The sequence below is a fragment of the Hemitrygon akajei genome, chromosome 8 (genome assembly GCF_048418815.1).
Source record: "Hemitrygon akajei chromosome 8, sHemAka1.3, whole genome shotgun sequence".
Classification (NCBI taxonomy): Eukaryota; Metazoa; Chordata; class Chondrichthyes; order Myliobatiformes; family Dasyatidae; genus Hemitrygon; species Hemitrygon akajei.
Window position 1 is genome coordinate 136,177,537 of NC_133131.1, and position 23,008 is coordinate 136,200,544.

A 23,008-nucleotide genomic window follows, 5' to 3' on the forward strand; every position below is an offset into this window, starting at 1 on the left:
TAAAGTTTATCTCCAAAAATCTTAAAAAGAGGGTGGCATGGCTTTACCTAACTTTCGTTTATATTATTGGGCAGCCAATATACGTTGTGCTACCTTTTGGTCTTTTTTCCATGGCCAACCCGAGTGCCCTAATTGGGTGGCAATGGAGTTGAGTTCCACTAAAGATTTATCTATCTCTGCACTTCTTGGCTCTGTACTCCCTAGTAGTTTGTCCAGATTAATTGTTAATCCTCTTGTTAGACACACTTTGCGTATATGGGCTCAGTTTAGGAAGTTATATGATTTCCATGGTTTTTCCTTTTCTAGCCCTATCTTACATAATCACCTTTTTTTACCTACTACGTATGATTCAGCATTCCATGATTGGTATAGGAAGGGCATTAGACAGTTTGAAGATCTTTTTATTGATAATCGCTTCGCATCTTTTCAACAGCTCTCTGCTAAGTTCAATCTGCCTAATGCTCATTTTTTTAGATATCTCCAAATTAGACACTTTATTAATCCTTTAATTCCTAACTTCCCTGAAATGCCTGAGAAAAATGTTAAGGATTTCTTTCTTTCTATTAATCCACTAGGTAAAGGTTTAATATCATTTATTCGTGATAAATTAGCATCCTTACGGCGTGCCCCTGTGGATAAAATTAGAATGGCTTGGGAGCATGATTTAAATATCTCCTTATCTGATGAGACTTGGGATTCGATTCTCAAATCGGTTAATTCAACCTCTCTTTGTGCTCGCCATTGCCTTTTACAGTTTAAAATTGTTCATAGAGCCCATATGTCTAAATCTAAACTATCTCGATTTTACTCTAACATTAGTCCTCTCTGTGATAAATGCAAAAGGGGCGAGGCCTCTCTCATTCATATGTACTGGTTTTGTCCTAGCTTGGAGAAATTTTGGAAAGACGTCTTCATAACGTTATCTTGTATTCTGAATCACCACCTAGAACCTAACCCTTTAATTGCTTTGTTCGGGTTTTTGGGTGAGACAGATTTACATCTGAGTTCGACTAAGTGTCGAATATTATCTTTTGCTTCTCTCCTGGCTAGACGTTTAATCCTCCTTAGATGGAGGGATGTTGCCCCACCCACGCATGCTCAATGGCTTAATGATATTATGTCCTGCTTAGACCTTGAAAAAATTCATTATTCAGTTCTTAATTCGAATACAAAGTTCCATAAGGTCTGGGGACCTTCTATTGAGTACTTTCATAACCTTCCTCTTAACTAAGGTTTTTTTTTTCGGTCCCTTGCTTTCAGCTCCTTTTTTGTTGGTAGTAGGCATTAATATCTTCTGTTGCTAAGTGTATTCACAGTTTTGGGGGTTTGAATGTCCTGATGTATACTCTCTAGATTGTGTTGTAGTTGGTCTGGAGTTCTTTTTTGTTGTGGGGCTTGGGGAGGATACTAATTTTACATATCTTCAATTTGGGTGCTTTCTCAATTATCTTCTTTTGTATTATATTATTATTGTATGTTTATTTTTGCTCTGTATTAATGTTCTTCATTTCAATCTGGGGTTTTTTTTATCTGTAGCGATGTAGAAAATGTATAAAAAAAACTAATTTTAAAAAAATGCTTACTTTTTGTATTTTAAAGTCTATAATTCTGCCTGAGCAACCCTGCAACAGTACTTTCCTTCAGGATAAATAAAATTTAGTCTTATCTTAATTCTTTAAGGCTAATTCTTTTATTCATCTCTAAGGTAATGAGACATTCCTATATGAATTTATTAATTGCATACTTATGAATTGCTTCTTACTGCTTGATTACAATATTGGCCTGGATTGTGGCTGTTTCCATACACCGAAGTTCCATACTCTGTTTGCTTTAGAGACCAATTTTTTTCTTAAAAGCTTCGTGCAATCAACCATCAACACAGAGTACCCAATGATGCTGTTTGCTATGGCAACAGACATTGTCTGAGAGTAGGAAGCCAGTGGAATGTGCACATTAGGAGAAGACCCCAGAGGCACAAGGTGCCACTGCTCTTTTCCAGGAGTCAAATGTCATAACCAAGACCCTGCTCAGTCCCATTACCCTTTATGGCTTCAAAGTGATCTTTCCCCAGTTCCTTGACCTTCAAGGCATTGTGAAGTCAAGTCAAGATTTACCACTCGAATGCAGAGGAGGAATATTTGTTCGGTCATGCATGAAGGAGTGTGAAGGAGGAGTCCTTTTCAAATTGTAGACTTAATAAAAGCAGAAGGTGCTGTAAACATTCAGTAGGTGGGGAAGCAACTGGAGCAAGAGAACAAGATTAGTGTTCTAGGTACTCGGAAGAGGGACAGAAAGAAAAGAAGAAGCAGACAAAATGGAGTAATGGATAAAATAACGAGAACCTCTCTGACAAGTGAGTCCAGAAGGCTGCAATGCGCCCCTTCATAAAATGAGGCGTTATTTCTCAAGCTTTCCTTGGGCATTGTTTCACTTCCAAGGACAAATAGATCAAAGTGGGAGTGAGATGGAGATTTAAAATAGCAGACTACAAGGAGCTCTTCCAGCAAGTTGGAAAATGCCGAACTGGCCGAGGGCAACAAGTGCATCCTGGATATATGTGGGAAGGGAGAAGGAAGGAGTCAAGGTCAGAAGAAATGTTTGGTGGGGGTATACGGGGTCAACAAAGGGTGCCACTGTCCTTTTTAAACATATATTGTTATGATTGCAAGATCCTGCTAGACATTAAGAATTTAAAGTACTGCGAGTTGCCCCTTGGTGGAGAAGCTGAAGGAGCAGGACTTGGTGCAGATTTTGCTGCTGTCCGTGCCCATGATGGTGCACGAAGGAGGCAGTCTAATAGTAAGTGACAGTCTTAGTCACTTTTCTTGTGATCACTAGACCCCTCTGGAATGTTTAATGTGGAATGCTGCAAGTTCGATTCACTGACATTAGCGGACAGCAGGGGCAGATGGTAGTGGTGCTGCGTGGCCTTGGTCGTAGCAAGGACTAGGCCTCAGGCTGCTGTGTGCCTGCTCACAGCCGCCAGGAGAGAGGGATCAGAGCCAGTGTGCTCTGCTGGGGGCGGGGTGGCACAGCATCCAGTGCTGCCCCCTGGTGTTTGCTTGGTAGAAGACAAGCTGTATTGTGGTCGACTGCAGATTCCTTGTGCCAATCACGGTCTCAGGGTCTGGAATTCTGTTTTTGTTTTTGCGTGGCTGTGTTTTACTGACGTGTTGCATGTGCTTGCTATCTTATATGTACTATGCGTGCCCTGTGCTGTGTGTGACTCTCGGTATTGTGTTTTGCATCTCAGCTCCAGAGTAACGCTGTCTCGTTTGGCTGTATTCATGGATATCCATGTACAGCTTTATCTTAATATAGCCAGCCAGTGGTGTAGTGAATTTTCACCAGGCTTCGAGGCGAGTGGTCCCGGGTTCGAATCTGGCTGGGTAGAACATTGAGCTGGCCTAGTAGAAAACAGAAAAAAATGCCAAAGAAATGGCATAAAGCTGCCCGATGCACCACGAAGCACAGAAAGCAACAACATTACCTCATGGCTCTTGCAGTCAATTCCCTATCTTTTCTTATTCTTCCAACCAAACTACTACTTCACATTCAGCATTAAATTTCAAGGATCTCCCATCTTCCTACTCTATTACACTATATCTCCTTGAAATCTTTTGCCATCCTCCTCTCAGTTCATTATACCATCAAGTTTTGTGTCATATGCAAATTTGTAAATTGTGTTCTGCGTAGCAATGTTCAAGACATTGATAAATGTGATGGTCCCTGGTATGGACAGTTGAGAACTCCACTGATCTCTTCAAATGCTAAAATCTACCAGCTTCTGTTCCATGTTACTTATGTTTTATCCATATTATTTGTGGTTAATTAGTCAGGATGTTTGCCTGTTACTTTACCAATACTGTATACCAATGGATATCGGGTAACTGTTCATATGCCATTATTGACAAAGTGCTGTTTGCCTTTATTTCTATGCTGAGCTTCTCAATATATTCTGCAACATGAAAGCTGCCATTTACTTTCCCTTTTTTTGCAAGCACATTGAATGTGCTTTTTTTTGTGATTATTCATGGAAGTTTCTATGTACATTGTTTTTTTCACATCGTTGCAGAAAATGCACATTGTTGGGTTAGACAGCGGAAAAGTCACATCATTGACACGATGCATAATCGCATCAGGGTGAAAAGGTTGAGCAGTTGTCATATGCTTTGATGAGCATTTTATATAAATTTTATTAGCAAATAGGAGAAGAATGTCGTCATAATATGTGATTTAAATGGAAGGAAACATATGTCCTATATCACACTCTGAAAACCTTCAAGTGATGTATTTGAACAGAAATCTTTACCTCTCTAATTCAGGAAATTCTGCTGCAATGACTTTCCTGATCCAGGGTTTCGACCCAAAATGTTAACAACTCCTATCCTTCCACAGATGCTGCTCAGTCCCCTGAGTTCCACTGTTCGCTTATGCTGCTCCAGATTCCAACACTGTCATCTCTTGGTCTCCAACAGCATTCTAACCTGCTCTTTCCAAATTGAGGCTAACTCGTTGTGCAAACTTTAAAGTGCACAGCAGGCCACAGTTCTTGTTGCCCATTCTGATGCAAACGTCACTGTCCTTTGCTGTGTTTTCCAGATAAACTTTACATTTCAGTTGTTATATGATAATCAGCACTGAGTAAGGACACACACACACACACACACACACACACACACACACACACACACACACACACACACACACACACACACACACACACACACACACACACACACACACACACACACACACACACACACACACACACACACACACTTTGACACAAGGTATTTGATTTGTTGCACGGAACGAAAAAGCAGAGTACAACTTTCATGGCACGTGCCGGTGATAATAAACCTGATTCCGATTCTGAAATGATTAAATAGTGTTGATGTTCAAAGGGAACTTGGTGTACTTGTATGCAAATCACTGGAAGCAACATTCCTGGTATAACGAGGAAAATGGTAAGGTTGCCTTTGCTAACAGAGAAGTAGGAAGTGGAACAGGGAAGCAAGGAAGTCATACTCCAGTCGTGCAGGGCCTTGGTGTGATTGCACCTGAAGTAAGGATGTACGTATTACAGAAGGTGGACAGCAATGATGCATTGGACTAGCTGCAGGGAAGGTGGGTTTAACAGACGAGGAGAGAATGAGAGACTAGACCTGTACAGTCTGGAGCTTAAAGAATGCAAAATCTTAACTGCTTAATGGTGCAACAGGTTAGCTGCAGGGAATATATGTCCGTGACATAGGGGACAAGTCACAGCTTGTGCCCATGTTTGAATATGAGTAGAGGATGGTGAATCTCTGCTCTAGGGATTCATATACTGAGTTACGAAAAGACCTTGTTTTGTAACCATTGTAATACATTAGAGCATTGGTGATGTTAGAGCAGGAAGCTTGCATCACCAAAACTTGTTGAACAATAAGTGGAACTTTCAAAATAGTTTTGCAATGTTCCAACAGATAACAGAAACAGTCACAAACAATAAGGGAACTTATGTGTGATTATCTTTCAACTTTGCTTTTAAAACACCATTTTGCATGTATGATGATAAGTGCATGCAAATCACACATTTAATCTTTCCCCAATAAACATAAATGTATAACTTGAAAAAGTCAGAATACAATTTTCTGCACAGATAGATATCACGTGGAGACAGTTCCCTTTTTGCTGACCATAAGCATGGAAACAAATGTTTGATTAGGGGAGGCTGTCAACTAAAGTGAGACTGGCCAATTAGCTCAAGGCCACCCAAACCCAAGAACAGCTTCTACCCTCCTTTTAAAAGACTATTGAACATTTCCCTAGCATGCTAAAATGGATTCTTGCCATAACAATTTACCTTTCACCTTATTGTCTACCTGTTCTACACTTTACCTGTAACTGTAACACCTTATTCTGCACTTTTGTATTGTTTGTCCTTGTACTACATCAATGTAAGCAATTTATCTGTGTGAATGTAATGCAAAGCATTATTTTACTGGACCTCAGAGTACGTCACTATAATATGTCAATTATCATAAACCAATTTCAATTTCATTTTCAGTTACACACCACACTCTGGGTAAAAATGGTCCTCCCACATTTCATTCCACTTACCCTAGCTCTAGATGTTATAGTTTTCCGATTCAGATCCATTTATTCATCACATATATATTGAAATACTTCATTTACATTAACAACCAACCCAACCTAAGGACACACATTCCAGTGCCGATAGAGCATGCCTACAATGCTCAAAGCAGCAACGCAGAGCAAAACAAAGCAGTAAAGCAACAACAGCAAAACTAGCCCCATTCCTCCCTCCCACCCAGCCACACACACGGACCGTCCCGCAACCCTGGGGCCAAGTTTATCTGGCTGCAATATGAGAAAAGTTTCGTGCAAGCTATCCTATCAAGATGCCTCATAGTTTTAGATATCTCAATTACATCCTCTCTCACCTCCTTTTCTCCAGGAAAAACAGACATAGCCTTTCCATTCTCTCCTCTTTCTGTCATGGCCTCAGATACTCCAAAGCCACTCCATCTGCTGTTCTGTATTCTGTTAATAACAACCCAATTATAATCTCAAGGAACTCAAACATGATTTCCTTCTCATAACTCCATGTTACTTCTCCCCAATGCTCTTACTATTTTAATTAACTCTTTATCACTTTCATACTGATAACTTCCAGCATCATTTAGAGAAAGAAATATATTCCACAAATAAGATATAGTAAAACAAATAGACATCAGGGTCTGAGAAAAATATTTCATCCCTGGAAACTTGTTTAGCTCGTCTTGCAGCTCCTTGAAATTGAAGGGCTCCTTAGAAACAAACAAACAAGCTTTGTCTTAGAGCCCAAAATGTAACAATGTCAATGTCAATGCAGAGGCTTCCAATTGAAGCATCTAAGATGAAACATGAATAGAAATTTGCTGTATCAGGGTTTAAAATGGGGGGGGGGGTGAGGAACTAATCATGAATTGCAAAAGGTTTGTTTGCAGGTACAGCAGGCTATCAAGGAGGCAAATGGAATGTTGGCTTTCATTGCTAGAGAGATTGAATTTAAGTGCAGGTGGGGGGTTATGCTCCAACTAAACAGGGTACTGGTTAGGCTACCCCTGGAGTACTGCATGCAGTTCTGGTCTCCTTTCTTGAGGAAGGACATATTGGCTTTGGAGGCACTGCAGAGAAGGTTCACCAGGTTGATTCCAGAGATGAAGGGGTTAGACTATGAGGAGAGATTGAGTCGCCTGGGACCGTACTTGCTAGAATTCAGAAGAATGAGAGAAGATCTTACAGAAACTTACAAAATGATAAAAGGGATAGATAAGATAGAGGCAGGAAAGTTGCTCCCACTGGTAGATGAGACTAGAACATGGGGACGTAGCCTCAAGATTTGGGGGAGTAGATTCAGGATGGAGATGAGGAGGAACTGCTTTTCCCAGAGAGTGGTGAATCTGTGGAAATTTCTGCCCAATGAAGCAGTGGAGACTACCTCAGTAAATGTACTAAGACAAGGTTGGACAGGTTTTTGCATAATAGGGGAATAAAGGGTAATGGGGAAAAGTTAAGTAGGTGGAGACGGGTCCATGGCCAGATCAGCCATGATCTTATTGAATGGCGGAGCAGGCTCGATGGGCCAAATGTCCTACCCCTATGTTCTAATCAGTTCTGTTAGTCTCTGCAGATAGATAGTCCTTGATCTAATTGACATCAGGAGATATATGAAATGCCAACAATCATTTTGAGAGTATCACTGAGCACCTGATGAGATGTCAGTAGATACCAAAGAGGCCAATAAATACAGTAGATACCAAAGAGGCCAATAGTGTTCATGGTCTAATAGGCAACAAATCAAATTCTTGCATGTACAGCTCCATTATATGCTTCAATTTCATTTAAAATGGTGGGATTGGTTAGTCAATGGAATAGCAGAGGTAACCTGTATGAAAATAAAAGTTAATATAGGTTCAGAAGGGGAAGATGGTTTGTTGATTTCTTTGAGGAAGTGGCATCATGGGTAGACTGTGGTAAGTACACAGAAGTTCATTTCTAGACTTTCAGGAGCCACACTGACACTTTATTTTTGCAGGAAGATATTAGTTAAAGTTAAAGTTGTTGGGACATAAGATTGACTAATATCTATTTGTTCATCTTCTGTAAGGATTGGAACAAGTGTTGATTAATGAATAATTGGAGTATTGATGAAGGTAGCCCAGGGATCAGTACAGGTTAAAGGGAATTAGAAGAAGCAGCAAAATTTTGGTGAATTAAGATGGATGTTACCTTTTCTTTTAAAATAAAATAATCAAATTAAGTAGGTTTCATCACATATTGGTGAACACTCTTGCCAGAAATACGTATTTTTTATGCTGTTAATAGGAGTCTAGTAATCATGATACTGATCAAACAAGGTTGAGTTTTTGCTCACTACAGTACGTAGACAAATATAATGAAACCATCAGGTATTATATAAGGTATATTGTATCCAGCATTTAAATATATCATTGTGGTTAAGATTTCATGTAAGATTGCAAAGACCCTAATCTCACAAAGGTTTGCTGAATGAGTTATTGCAATACCCAGACAATGGTAAAAAAAATCAAAACTTAAAATGATTCCCATTTACAACTGTTTTCCTTTACAAAGAATAATTGATTATAGATTTGATCTTATAGACGTAGTCTGAGATGTGATAGTTGTATTGAAATTATTGGATCTGCTTTGCATTTGAAATGTCTTTTGAAATATATATTATATATTTTTAAAATATCAATGATTGTTAAATTTGTTCAGACTTTTTACAGATGAAAAAGCTGAGAGCGTGTTTCAAAATTTTCAGTGCAGAGCCTCCTCACTATTTCTCTAAGGCCTAGTCACAGATCAGAACACACACATTCATTCCACACAATGAATCTCAGCACTAATAATAGCAAGAGGATAAACAACAATATCAGATGGGTCCCAATAGTATAAAGCATAGAAGAAAGATTAAAAACAAAATATATAATAAAAATCCTTGTTTAATATACGTATTAAATGTTACCCACAGATTATCTTGCTAGGTACTAGGAGTATTGGATAGTAAACATAAAGTACACTGCAGATGCTGTGGTCAAATCAACACGTACAAACAAGCTGGATGAACTCAGCAGGTTGGGCAGCATCCGTTGAAAGGAGCAGTCAACCTTCCTGACGAAGGGTCTCGGCCCGAGACGTTGACTGCTCCTTTCAACGGATGCTGCCCGACCTGCTGAGTTCATCCAGCCTTTCCGTACGTCTTGAGGAGTACTATATATCCTGCAAATATCGACGAGATATGTGATCAGTTTGTGGTGGAGGAAAATTGTATTTCATTGACTGCTGTATCCTGTTTCATTGTTTTCTGTGATCTTTTTGTAACTTTGTCCTTGCTCCTTTTGTTTAGAGAGATTTCTTGAAGACCATGAGAATCTGGTGGAAACTTTGTCCCACTGGATGCGTGACAGTGAAAACAAACTTATGTTTGTTGAAAGACAAGAGAAGTATGCTGTCTTTAAAAATCCACAGGTGGGTAAGAAGAAAATAATTATAAAGCTGAATGTCAAAATTTCCAAGAGTATTACATGGGTATTTCTGTATTTCATCACTCCATCTGAGGATGGTGACTTGGCTATAAGGCTTTCTTGCATTTACATGCTTCAGTGAGATAGGTCAACTCAAGTAGACTGGACCATTTAGAGAACACATGACCTGATAATAATTAAACATCTGCCGCTTCAAGATAATTATAAATAATCAAAAACATTGATTTTGAAAGGCAGATGATACATTTGCTGTGATTGCATGGGAGGGTGTCAGGAGAACAGGTGGGAGTGTGAATGGTTGTGTCACTAGATCTGACTAATGAATAAAATCCATGTTAACAGTGCCAAGCTAAATGGCCATTTTCTCTCTTAGGCCTTTGTTAGATAATGAGATTACATTTGCTCCAGTTCATTCAACAAGAATGTGTTCTGGAATCCATGGGATTTTGTAAGATGTTTTAGGATTTATTTTGGAAGGAACTTTGAAGATAGTGGTTGCAAGTCAGTGCATCCACTATCTCCATTACCGCCTCTTCCCGAATCCTAGGATGCAGGTCAAGTCATAAAGATTTATTGGCTATAAATCCTATTAATTTCACAAAAACTAAGGCAATTTTCGGCTTCTCTTTTACTCCTGACCTATTATTCTCCACTATTTCAAAAAGGTCTTTTGAGTCTTCTTTTGAGAAGATTTTCTTCTTTCTGATGTCAGATTTTTAAAAAAATGTATTTTCTGCTATATCCTTATTCTGCACATAATATCTCCTGTTTGTGTACGTAAGAGATGCATATTCATTTTCACTAATCTTTGCCCTCTAACTTATCAATCGGAATTTTCACAATCTTTTATGTTTGTTTCTCACTGGATTATTTCAGCATTCTACCTCCCCTTATAAATCCCTTGATAGTCTTATGTCAAGTTGTGACATTTTCCAAACCCTTAGCTTCATGATGATACCATCAATGTTTCCATTGAGATAACACCATTCTTAAATGTTCCTAAATAATGTCACTCTGGGCCACCTTTATTGAGCTTCAGTGCTTTATATTACCATATTACCATATTTATATTACCATACACATTGATGTGATTGACTAAATTGAGCCATACAGAATCAAAAAGCAGTCAACATTTTGGGCCGAGACTGGGCTTGAAAAGTCAGCTGTTTATTTTCCTCCATAGCTGCTGTCTGGCTTGCTGAGTTCCTCCAGCATTTTGTGTGTGTTGCTCGGGACGAGTCAGAGATAGATCATGTAATAGAGCAGCAGAAGTTGTCAGGAAAGGTGATAAATGATTCGAGTTCAAGAAATGCCGTCAATACCTGTCCTGAGAAAACAAATGGTGGTGGAAGCCATGCAGGTGATCCTTAATTAGTTTTATCTTTTTTATAATGTACTTGAAGACAAGTATTAGACTCTTAAAATACACTTAGTCTGAACTCTATTGCAGAATTCACAGTGGAAGCTTTCTTGTTACTATTAATATACATGGACAACAAAATTTATCTGATACTGAAACTAAAATTTCTCCTTTTCCATCAATTCTCAAACTATGTTGAAATGATTACATGTTTTAGGATAATATCTCTTTCACACATTTTCAGGAATTATATTATTAAAATTATGTGATTAAATTGTGACATGGAACATGTGATTCTCATTGAAACTGTATCTTTACCATGAGAGCTGCTTGTAAGTTAAGCAATTAAACCTCAGTTACTCTCCAGGAGAAGATGGCATTGAAAAGTTTCAGTGAAAGTATTTTCAGTATTTCAGATTCACTTGCTGAGATAGAATAAAATTAAATGAGACTGAGGATTCCTCTATTTTGATGCATTTAATTGGCATATCTCTGCTGCAGAATAATACCATCACTGTTGATTTGAGCTAAGTTCAATGTCATAACAGTAACTGTGCCGTCATTGAAGTCACTGAATTTCAGCATATATTAAATATATTAAAGAGATCCTTCCAAATCCTGAACCACTAAAAGATAAAACATTGTGGTATAATTGGGCTAATGATCCTAGTGTTTGAAGGAACATATAACTCCTGGAGAAAGTGTTTTGTTTTCTGTCACAATTCAAAAATGTCTTTTGTGCCCAATACCAACTTTACAGGATTTGAAATCTGCACAGCATTCCTATCTTGAGGCAGTTGCCTGCTTTTTAGTTTTCCCTTCCATTTGACTCATCTTTACATTAACCCCAGATGGACTGGATTCACAGACACATTGTATCTTTAAAATTTTGGTCCCAGTTTGGAGAAGTTTATGTATGCAAAGCCTTATTTTCTAATTTAATTGACAATTAGATGGTTCCAAGTCCAAGAATCACTCCAGAGATGTGAATGCGCTGTCTAGGCTGACAGTCAAGACTGAACCTAGGGAGTATCGCATAGTGAAACCACACCTCATTTTCCAACTGAAGCATCGAACAGAGGATTGCCTTTTCTCTCATATGATGTGAAGCATGTAAAAGCTTCATTCCTCAAGAGCAGAAACAGAATCACAATCAGGTTTATTATCATGGATAGGTGCCATGAAATTTATTGTATTGTTGCAGCAGTACCATGCAAGACATAAACATTACTCGTAGGATAGATAGATAGATAGATAGATAGATAGATAGAACAAAAAATAATGTTGCACTTCATGGCTGTTCAGAAGTCAGATGTTGAAGGGGAAGAAGCTGTTCCTAAAACACTGAGTGTGGTTCGTCAGTCTCCTGACCTTCTCCATATGGTAGTAATGAGAAGAGGGCATGACCAGATGGTGAGGTTATCCCTGGCATCCTGGAAAATATTTAATCCACATTAAATATCAATGTAGTGGAGTACCTGGTCATGATCACATTGTTACAGAGTCATGCAGCACAGTAACAGGCCCTTTGGCCCACCCAGCAGGTGCAGCCCATCTCTTGTCACTTTATACCATTCTTTTAGATCAATGGTTGATCCATGCCTCTCTAGGCCTTGGCAGTTCTGCTGCTCATCTCTGAATAACTGTTAAATGTTATGAAAGTGCCTACTTTCATCATCCACTTAAGCAATGTGTTTCAGGTTCTGAACACCTTCTAATTGCAAACATTCTCTCTCAGTACCCTTAAACCTCATCCTAAAGCCACATCTTCTAGTTTTTGACAACTCTGTAAAATGTCCTCCTATCTTCCCTGTCTCTGTCCCAATATACATCGGAACATGGCCTTTTAGGCAAATTAATTTATTATTGATGCATGCTGCAACCTTCTTCCTAACACTGTATGAGAGTGTTGGACTAATGGGCCGGTTGGGCGGCACTATATGAGATTGTGAGCTGAAACATGAGGGCAGTTCTGGGTCCACGTTGAATTCCATTTGCCAGGGTTTTTCCCAATCACTCCGTCTATCAATATTCCACTGCAGAACCACAACGTCCTCATCACAATGTGCCCTTCATATTATCAGCAAACCTGGAAACTGTTTCGTTCCCTCCTCCAGGCTATTAAAACAAATAATAAAGCATGGAGGGCCACGAACTGATCCCTGGGATACTCCGTTGGTTACATCCCTCCAATCTGAAAAGGATCCATTTGTCCCAATTCGTTGTGTTCTATGTGACAGCCAGTTTTCAATCTTCGAGCTCTCTTTAATAGCACCTTATCAAATATCTTTTAGAAATTTAAATACACCAGACTTACAGGTTCTCCTCTACCAACTCTCCTCGAAGCAGCCTTAAAGGCTGATATAGTAACACGTATAATAGGTTTGAATCTAAGTTTCTGCTTCAATTATTGACTCTAGCATCCGGACCTGTGGTTTCCTCACCTCCTGCCTTCCTCCCTTTTTGAACATTAGCTCTTTCCAATCCTCTGGTACTCTTGTAGAAATCAGCAAGCTTTGAATCAATGGGTCCACTTCTTTTAAACTCTCATTGAGGGTGGTGAGTATATGGAACAGGTGGCAAAGGTAGCAGTAGAGGTTGCCACAATTACACACATCTACAAAGCATTTAGACAATTAAAAAGACAGGAAAGATTTAAGGGGATATGGGCCAAATGCTGGCAAGCTAGAAGGCTACTTGTTCAGCATAGATGAGTTATTCCAGAGGACTTGTTTCCATCCTGTGTCTCGATGACTCCAAACCCCATAGGTGCAGGTCATCATGTCTGGGCAATAACTGAGAAACATATTGAAACAAGTTATCATCTAATAGGCTTTGATCATCGGCTTTGCAGTCAGCATTCAAAACAATGATCATAATAGTCTTATCTTTCAGAAATAAATTGCTTCCTTTTATATCTAAAAAAAGTCTTCATTGTGTGTTTTTTTCTGTCCAGAATTTCTACATTGCAAAGAAGAAAACAGAAGGAAAAAATATGAAAGAGAAAAATAAGGAGGCTTTACTGGAGGTGAGTATATCTCTGATCTCTGTAGCAGCCACTAATTTGGTTGTGCATAATGACTGGTACCACAACACATCAAACCAAACATTTGCATCGGTGAGAAAAACAAATATTAACTGGCAATTGTGAAGTCAAGTCAAGTCTATTGTCATTTAACTGTATATATGCATACCACCAAATGAGCAATGTAAAGCACAGTAGTAACACAAAATAACCAGGAAAGTAAGAATTAAGTCCACAAATGAATTATGCAAGATACACAAAGTAAAGTACATTAAATTAATTATTGTAGAGTACTGTTCAAATTCCAGTAGCACTTCAAATGCAATGCAGCAGCGAGTTCAGAAGCCTAATGGCCTGAGGGAAGAAACCGTTTCCCATGCTGACCGTTCTTGTTTTCATGCATCGTAATCTCTTGCCTGATGGTGGAAAACCAAAGAGGGTGCTGGATGGATGGGTGGAATCCTTAATGATATTGAGCCCTATGGACACAGCGCTCCTGATAAATGTCCCCAATGGGCGGTAGAGAGACCCCTGTGATCCTCCCAGCTGTTCCCACAGTCCTTTGTAGGGACTTTTAGACTGATGCTGTCCTGCTCCCACACCAGATGGAGATGCAGCTTGCTGGGGCACACCCACTGGTGTTCTTGTAAAATTCACTTAAATTAGGATGCTTAAAGGGGAAATGCTTGCTTGCCTGAATTTCCTCAGGAAGTGGAGGTGCTGCTGCACCTTCTTGCTCAGGGAGGTGATATTGAGGGACCAGGTGAGGTCATCCATGACGTGAAATCCCAGGAATTTGGGGGGGCTTAACTCTGTATATGGAGGTTAGCCATGTATGTGCAGAGGGGGATGGTTCATCTGCACCTTCCTGAAGTCCACAGTCATTTCCTTGGTCTTCTCCACACTTAGAATTAGGTTGTTGTTCTCACACCAGCTCACCATCCGCTCCACTTCCTCTTGTCCTCCGACTTGTCATCATTGTTGATGAGGTCAACCACTGTTGTGTCATCCGCAAACATGATGACACGGTTTGAGCTGGTTCCTGCAACACAGTCATGTGTCAGCAGTGTGAACAGCAGCGGGCTGAGCACACAGCCCTGGGGAGTGCCAGCGTTCAGTGTAAAGGGACAAGAGATGTTGCTATCCACATGACTGCCTGGGAGGAATTAAGACCCAGCAAGGACATTTTCCCCAACAGTTTCTGAAGTATGATGATGTTGAATGGAAGTCTATAACAGCTACCTGGCATATTAGATCCCATTTTCCAGGTGGGACAGGACAGAGTGGAGAGCAGAGGCTGCTGTGTTGTCAGTAGATCATTTTGAGCAATAAGAGCTAGGAAAGCAAAACAACATTGAAAACATATTGGTTCATTCTACGTCGATATTCTGCCTGCAAGAGTTTTGGGTGCACATCAAAAGTGACTCTGAAGAAGGCATTGATTCAACATCAAAAAAAGAAAAAAAAAGGACCATACGGGAAAAAAAGAGCAGAATGATTTGATGGTTCTTTCTATGCTGTTTGATTATACAATATAATTTTAGACCATAAGACATAGAAACAGAATTAGGCCACTCAGCCAATTGAGTCTGCTTCACCATTCCATCAGAGCTGATTTATCATTCCTGTCAACTCTATTCTTCAGCCTTCTCCCTGTAACCTTTGACACTATTACTGATCCTCATCTCTGTTGTAAATTGACATCTCTCTATTCTGCGGCTGTGCCCTCTGGTCCTAGACTTCCTCATTATAGGAAATATCCATTCCACATCTATTCTATCTGGGCCTTTCAACATTTGATAGATTTCAATGAGCTCCCCCTTCATTCTTCTAAACTCCAGTGACCACAGGCCCAGAGCAATCAAACACTCCTCGTACATTAACCATTTCATTCCTGAAATCATTCTCATGAACCTCCTCTGGACTGTTTCCAATGCCAGCACACCTATTCTTCAATGAGAGACCAAAACTGCCCACAAGGCTGGTCATAATCCAGTCTGACCAATCACTTATAAAGCGTCAGCATTATATTCTTGCTTTTATATTCTAGTCCTCTTGAAATGAATGCTAACATCGCATTTGCCTTCCTCAACACAGACTCAACCTGCATGTTAACCTTAATCCTGCATAAAGACACCCAAGTCCCTTTGTAGCTCTGATTTTTTAATTTTCTCCCCTTTTAGAAAATAGTCTAAGCCTTTACTCCTTCTACCAAAGTGCACAACCATACACTTCCCTACACTATAGTGTTCAAATTTTGATAACAACACAGAGGAACCAGTTTGTTCAAACCGCAATACCTATCAAACGTTTTAGTATTGGGGGGACAGAAACAACAGTTTGCAGTTTAAAGATATGACTGCAGCAAAGTAACAAAGGAACACAGAAGTTGTCGACAACAGTAAAGCCCTGAGCACCGTAACAGAGAATAGCCAAGACTGAGCTAAGTGAAACCTCTACTTTCTGGTTGAGTCAAATAATTCTGGGTGCATTAGACCAAAAGGACGGTTTCGCAGTGAGAAATATATTCTGAAATGCAATTAGAATAAGTGTCTTCTCTCCTCACGATTTTTATCTCCCTACTGAGAACATGACCACACTAAAGTGAAGAAAAGGAGCAGCACACAACAAAGGAGTGCGGACACGCTGTGTCACAGCAGCCACAAGCTTCCAGAGTGTCAGTCTTCAAAGTACTCTAGAATTTCCTCACCAGCATACTGAATATTAATAGAGCAGATACTGGTTGGGGGTTCAGATGCTGTCAGTACTGAATAGAGCAACATTTCAGGCATAAAAACAAAACGATGACCTAACTTTTACCTTTATAAATGTCGACAAGCTATTAGGTGTTTCTTGCACTTCAGATTTTGCTTTGAACAATGTGTCACCTTGATCACTCTGGTCTTTATCAACCCCGGTAGACCATCTGTTCATTTATTCCTAATGGTTAAGGAATAGGAAGATGAATAGCAGTCAGTAAAATAACCAGCAGAATCAGAATCAGGCTTATTATCACGGACTCTCAACATCATCAACAATATTGTTTTGCGGCAGCAGTATCGTGCAAAGCATAAAAATCACTACAGCTCTCAAAAATAGATAGAAATAAATAAATAAATAAATAAATAAATAAATAGACATAAATACTTCAAGAGTACTAATGATAAACAATGAGGTAGTGTTTATGGAGTTCATGCAACGTTCAGAGTAGTTTTATATAGAAATATTGACATAAATTTGAACTCTGCATTAGATACTGTATAATTTGAACTATTAAAATGGAATGTGGATTAATAAAGCATTGTGAAGGTATTTAGCATAAAATTATAGTTATTAATAATGGAACACCATAAATTATAGTCTATGTATAAATGCATTATGACAATTTTCAATTGCTTTGATTGCAACTATTCAGAAATAATGCAGCAAGCAGACTTCATGGCTCTTGTGTGGCAGGTACAAACCACAGGCAATGCTCAAATGAAGAGGTCTCTGTTGAGTGATCAACATGAGAAGCTTGCACTGTTTTCATCCGTATCTTCACTTTGACAAATCGTGAATTGTTTTTGTACTTCTAAACAACACCCACAATGTATGTGATGTGTGATTATTTTTACAATGTTCAATAGTGGTGATCTAAGCAATAGGGACACTCCTATGGTGGACAACAACACTCACAGTCATTCTCAGCCTTGCTAAATGCCATTAACACCCTTCAAGAAAACAACAACTGATTTTTTCTGTATTTTCATTTTCTACGTATTTGCAATTAAGCTCTGGCATTTGTAATTTCAACCAAGTCTTTGTCTCCTTGCCACAGCTGTCTGAATTCTGTGGGTATTTTCATACTGTTATGATTGAAATTGTTTTGAGTCATAGAATCATACAGCACAGAAACTGATCATTTTGTCCAAGTATGCCCATGCCAGTCTTGATGCCTCTCTTCCATTAGGACCATATCTCTCCATGCCTTTCCTTCAAGTTCAAGTTTAATTTTTATTCAACCATACATGAATACCCATGAATACAGCCAAACGAAACGGCACTACTCCAGGACCAATGTGCAAAACACAGTACCTACAGTCATTCACAGCAGAAGGCACACATGGCACAGATAAGACAGCAGTAAAATACAATCAGACATCAAACAATATAGTCCAAGACCCAGAGTCCATAAAGATTCCATGAATGTTCCAGCAGTCTGCAGTCAGACACCATTCATCTTGTCACAAACCTGAGAAAGTCTGCAGATGCTGGAAATCCAAGCAACACACACAAAATGCTGGAGGAACGCAGCAGGCCAGGCAGCCTCCGTCATGCCAACACTAGAGGGCAGCACCAACTCCAGCATAGATGCCGCTCCACACCACCTCCACACTCTGGTGGAACACAACAACTCTGGCGTCTCACTCCAGGGGGGCTGCAAACAGGAGACACCACAGCTTGAGGCCTAGACCTCGCTAAAACGGAGGCCATGCAGCTCCCTCACCATTCACCAAAAAGAAAGTGAATCAGACTTGCAGTATTCCACATTAACAATGTCCAGCAGGGTCCTGCAATCATAAGGACGGTGACTAAGACAATCACTCGCGTTTAGACTGCGCACACAGTCTTCATGCACCAGTGTCTCTTTGATGCAGATGACTGCACAATTTGCACCCAGAGCAGCTTCTTCAGTTCCTCCACCAATGAGCAACTCACTGATGGGGTAGAACTGCAATGCTTTAAGTTTTTAATGTCCAGCAGAGTCTTGCGATCACAACAAATACATTTAAAAAATACAGTAACACCTTAGGTTGGTCCTGTAGATGCCGCAGCATCCAAGCTCACCACAACCTTATGGGAAATTTACCCCTCAGCTTCGAACGTTCCAGTAAGAATGAACCCAGCCTATCTAATCTTTCCTTATAATTGCAGCTCTCCACTCCAGCAATATCTAGAAGATCTTTTGCGCTTTCTTTATTGCTACCTCATACTTCCTGTAGTGTTGCAACCAGAACTGTCCACGATACTCCAAGTGCTATCTAACCAACATTTTGTACAATAACAAACATGACATCTCAATTCGTACACACAATGCCTTGACCTATAAAGGCAAGCATACCAAATACATTCTTGGCTAGTCTATCCACCTGTGTTGTTTCTTTCAGTGAGTTATACACTTGCATCCCATTATACAGCAATGTTCCTAAATTCCCTGCAATTTACTCCACATATCCTACCATAATATAACTTTCTAAAGTGTCACCTTACAATGGCGGAACTAAATTCCAATTGATATTGCTTCGTCCAACTTTACAACAGATCTTTGTCGACAATCTTCTTCACCTTCTACAACGTCACTAACTTACTGTGCGTGCTGCCTGCCAACTCACTACTCCTACCAACTACATTTTCACCTAAGTCATTTAGAGATATATATTACTAAGAATGAAGACTTTTAAGATGTTGAATGAAAGTGCATGTCGAACGGACTAGGCAGATTAATAGTTCGGCATGGGCTAGGTGGGTCAAAGGGCATTAATCTGTACTTTAATGTTCTATGACTCAAAGACTCTGTGATCCCAGTACCAATTCCTGTCAGAAAACATCTTTCTACAGCTACCTTCTGCTTCCTATCATTCACGCAATTTTGTGTCCAGTTTGCCAGCAGACCTTCAATCCCTTTGCTCTCCACTCTCTCCACCAATCCAGAATTTACTATCAAACCCACTGACCAAGAGGTGCTGCTATAGTGTGATGGACTGGCCTTTACTTTGCTGAGGTCAGACGGTAATTCCCAGACATCCCCTCTTTCCTGCTCCTTGAAGAGAACCCCACTCTGAACCATCAGAAACTTGTCTCCAAAACCATCACTGACCTCAACAGATCTGGAGAACTCCAATCCACTGCCACCAAGTTCATAGTTCCCTTACATCACACTGCTCAATTCTATCTCCTAGCCAAGGTCTACAAACCTGACTGATCCATTGTCTCAGAATGTACTTGCCCCACTGAACTCATGTCCTCATACTTCAACTCTATGCTATCCCCATTGGTTCGGTCCTTTCCCATCTACATCAATGACACTTCTCAACAATCCATCTCCTCAACAACTTTCAATTCCCTGGCCCTGATTGTCTCAGTTTCACCATGGGTGTCCAGGCCATATACACTCCTCTCCCCCATCAAGAAGGCCTTAAAGCTCTCTGCTTCTTTCTCAACAAACGAACCAACTAATTCCCATGCACCACCACCCTCCTCTGTCCAGCAGAACTGGTCCTAGCCCTCAACCATTCCTCCTTTGGCTCCTCCCACTTAAGGGATTGCCATGGACACCGCTTAGGACCCAGCTATGACTGCCTTTTCGTTGGATATGTAGAACAGTCCATGTTCCAAGCCTTCCCTACTAATTCTCCATAACTCTTCCTTCGCTACATTGATGACTGCACTGGTGCTGTTTCCTGCACCAATGCAGTGTTCATCAATTTCATCAACTTTGCCTCCAACTTCAACCCTGCCCTTAAATTCACTTGGTACACTTCTGATACCTCCCTCCCCTTTCTCAATCTCTCTGTCTCCATCTCTGGAGACAAATTGTCTACCAACGTCATTTATAAACCTACCAATTCCCACGGCTATCTTGACCACACCTCTTCCCACCCTATCTCCTGTAAAAATGAAATTCCCTTTCCTCAGTTTCTTCACCTCTGCCACATCTGTTCCCAGGATGAGGCTTTCCTTTCCAGGATGTCACCACCCCATGAGCCCCTGCAACTCCTGCCGTCTCCTCAGGAAACCTATCACCAAACACATTTTTATCTTTCCCTCGTCCTTCGCTTTCTGCAGGAATCACTCCCTCCATAATTTCCTTGTCCATTCGTCACTCCCCACTAATCTTCCTGCTGGCACTTATCCCTGCAAGTGACTGATGTGCTACACTTGCCCATTCACCTCCTCCCTCTGCTCCATTCCGGGTCCAAACTGTCCTTCCAAGTGAGGCAGCTCTTCACCTGCAAACCTTTTGGGGGCGTCTGTTGTATCCAGTGCTCCCGATGTGGCCTCCTCTACATTGGCAAGACCCGTCATAAATTGGGAGACCACTTTGTCGAGCACTGTCTGCTCCTTCTGCCAAAAGCAGAATTTCCCAATTGCCAACCACTTTAATTTCCATTCTCATTCTCATTCTGACATGTTGCTCCATGGTCTCCTTTTCTGCAATGATGAGACGACACTCAGGGTAGAGGAGCAATAAATTCTGTCTGGGTAGCCTCCAAACTGATGGCACGAACATCGATTTCTCCTTCTGGTAAAAAAAAAATTCCCTCCCCCTCCCCTCTTCTTCAATTGCCCACTTTAGTCTCTTACCTCTTCTCACCTGCCTCTCACCTCCCCCGGTGCCCTCCTACTTCCATTTCTCCCATGGTCCACTCTCTTAACAGATTCCTCCCTCTCCAGCCCTTTAACTTTCCCACTATTTGACTTCACCTATCACCTTCTAGCATTCCCCCTTCCTCTCCCCTCACCTTTTTATTCTGGTGTCTTCCCCCTTCCTTCCCAGTCCTCAAGAAAGAACTCGGCATGAAACATTGACTTTTGTCCATTTCCATCGATGCTGCCTGACCCGCTGAGTTCCTCCAGCACTTTGTGTGTTGCTTTGAGTCCCTTTTGCTTTAACTTTCTGAGCCAACCAAAAGGGGACATCTTCACAGGTCTTATTGAAGTCCAGAACCAAACAAACCACATCACTGTTCTAACTCCTTATTTTCTTAGATACCTGCTCAAAAAATCTCAATCCGAAATGTGAGACATTATCACCTCTGCACAAAACCTTGCTGACTCCTTATTCGCCCCTGCCTTTTCAAGTGAATGCAAATGCTGTAGCTCAGAATCCTTCTTACCAGGGATGAGGCTTACTGGCTTGAATTATATCATTCCTTTGAACAATGGAACATCGTTCGCTATCCTCCTGGTCTCCTGGGACCACATCCACAGTTTATAAAAGCAGGAAACTTCTCTGTTGGTCCCAGCAGGCTCCTTTCTTGCTTCCCAAAGAATTGAAGGATAGACTCCATCAGGCCCTGAGGAGTTATATATCCTACAGTGCTCTTAACTTTCTAAATTTTCCTCCCCCGATAGAGATAAGCTCCAGAATATCAGTGTACCCCTTCCCAAATCTCCAACATCCAAATCCTTCTCACTGGTGAATATAAATGAGAAGTATAAATTGAGGACTCCATTCATAACCCCTGGCTCCACAGGGAGATTACCCATCTGGTTCCTGAAGGGACCAATTCTTTCTTAGCTACCTTTTGCTTTTTATATACTATCAAAATGTTTTAGGATCTATTTTCTAAAACCCTGGTTGCTAATGTTATTTCATCCCCCTTTTAAATTTTTTAATTCTTAATTTCTTTCTTAAATTCTCTCCTTTATCCCTATGGTGAACTACGTATACCTGTCTGGACACGCGCCCCCCCCCCACCCCCGCTGACTGCTCCTGTGGCTCCTCCCACAGACCCCGGTATAAAGGTGATTGGAGGCACTGCTCCTCCCTCAGTCTCCAGGATGTTGTGTGGTGGTCTCTTGCTGTTGACGGTGCTTTCTTCTAGCTAATAAAAGCCTATCTCGACTCACGTCTCCGAGAGTTATTGATGGTGCATCAATCCCCTATGAAATCGATATCATTCACCTTTACCCGACATGCACTTCCGCCTTTTCCCTGACAGAACCTTCAATATACAGACTTTGTTAACCGCAGTTCCCTATTTTGCCATCTTTGCTTGGTGCAATTAAAACTCAGCCAGCCACAAGATTGAAGAACTTTTCTCACAATTGTAGTTCACAGCAAATCTGTTTCTGTGGTAGTTGAGATGAGACTAGCTTCTGAACTGTAACAAAATTGAGAAATAAATTGGCAGGTTTCTCTCACACTGTAAAAGCAAAGTACAACTGTTGCTGTAAACCTGAAATACAATCAGAACATGCTGGAAAGACTCAGAAGGTTAGGCAGCAGAAGTGGAAAGAGAAACATTTAAGATCAATGAACACTGAAATTTCAAGATTTCTACAACTCATGTT

General features: G+C 40.5%; 1 protein-coding gene and 1 long non-coding RNA gene across 3 annotated transcripts in view; one reads left to right on the forward strand and one right to left on the reverse strand.

Moving 5' to 3' along the window:
* apbb1ip (amyloid beta (A4) precursor protein-binding, family B, member 1 interacting protein) overlaps window positions 1–23,008 on the forward strand; it is a 138,319-nt gene that overhangs the window by 94,046 nt on the left and 21,265 nt on the right. For both annotated transcript variants that reach the window (XM_073054690.1, XM_073054689.1), the window contains exons 7-8: window positions 9,425–9,546; window positions 13,880–13,951. In XM_073054690.1, the coding sequence (XP_072910791.1) occupies window positions 9,425–9,546; window positions 13,880–13,951 (194 nt within the window). The remainder of the gene's footprint in view (window positions 1–9,424; window positions 9,547–13,879; window positions 13,952–23,008) is intronic.
* Window positions 12,082–18,815, reverse strand: LOC140732286 (uncharacterized). Its single transcript, XR_012100034.1, has 3 exons — window positions 18,739–18,815; window positions 16,769–16,888; window positions 12,082–12,356 (listed from the first exon to the last, which is right to left on the reverse strand). It is a non-coding gene; the product is annotated as an uncharacterized lncRNA (long non-coding RNA).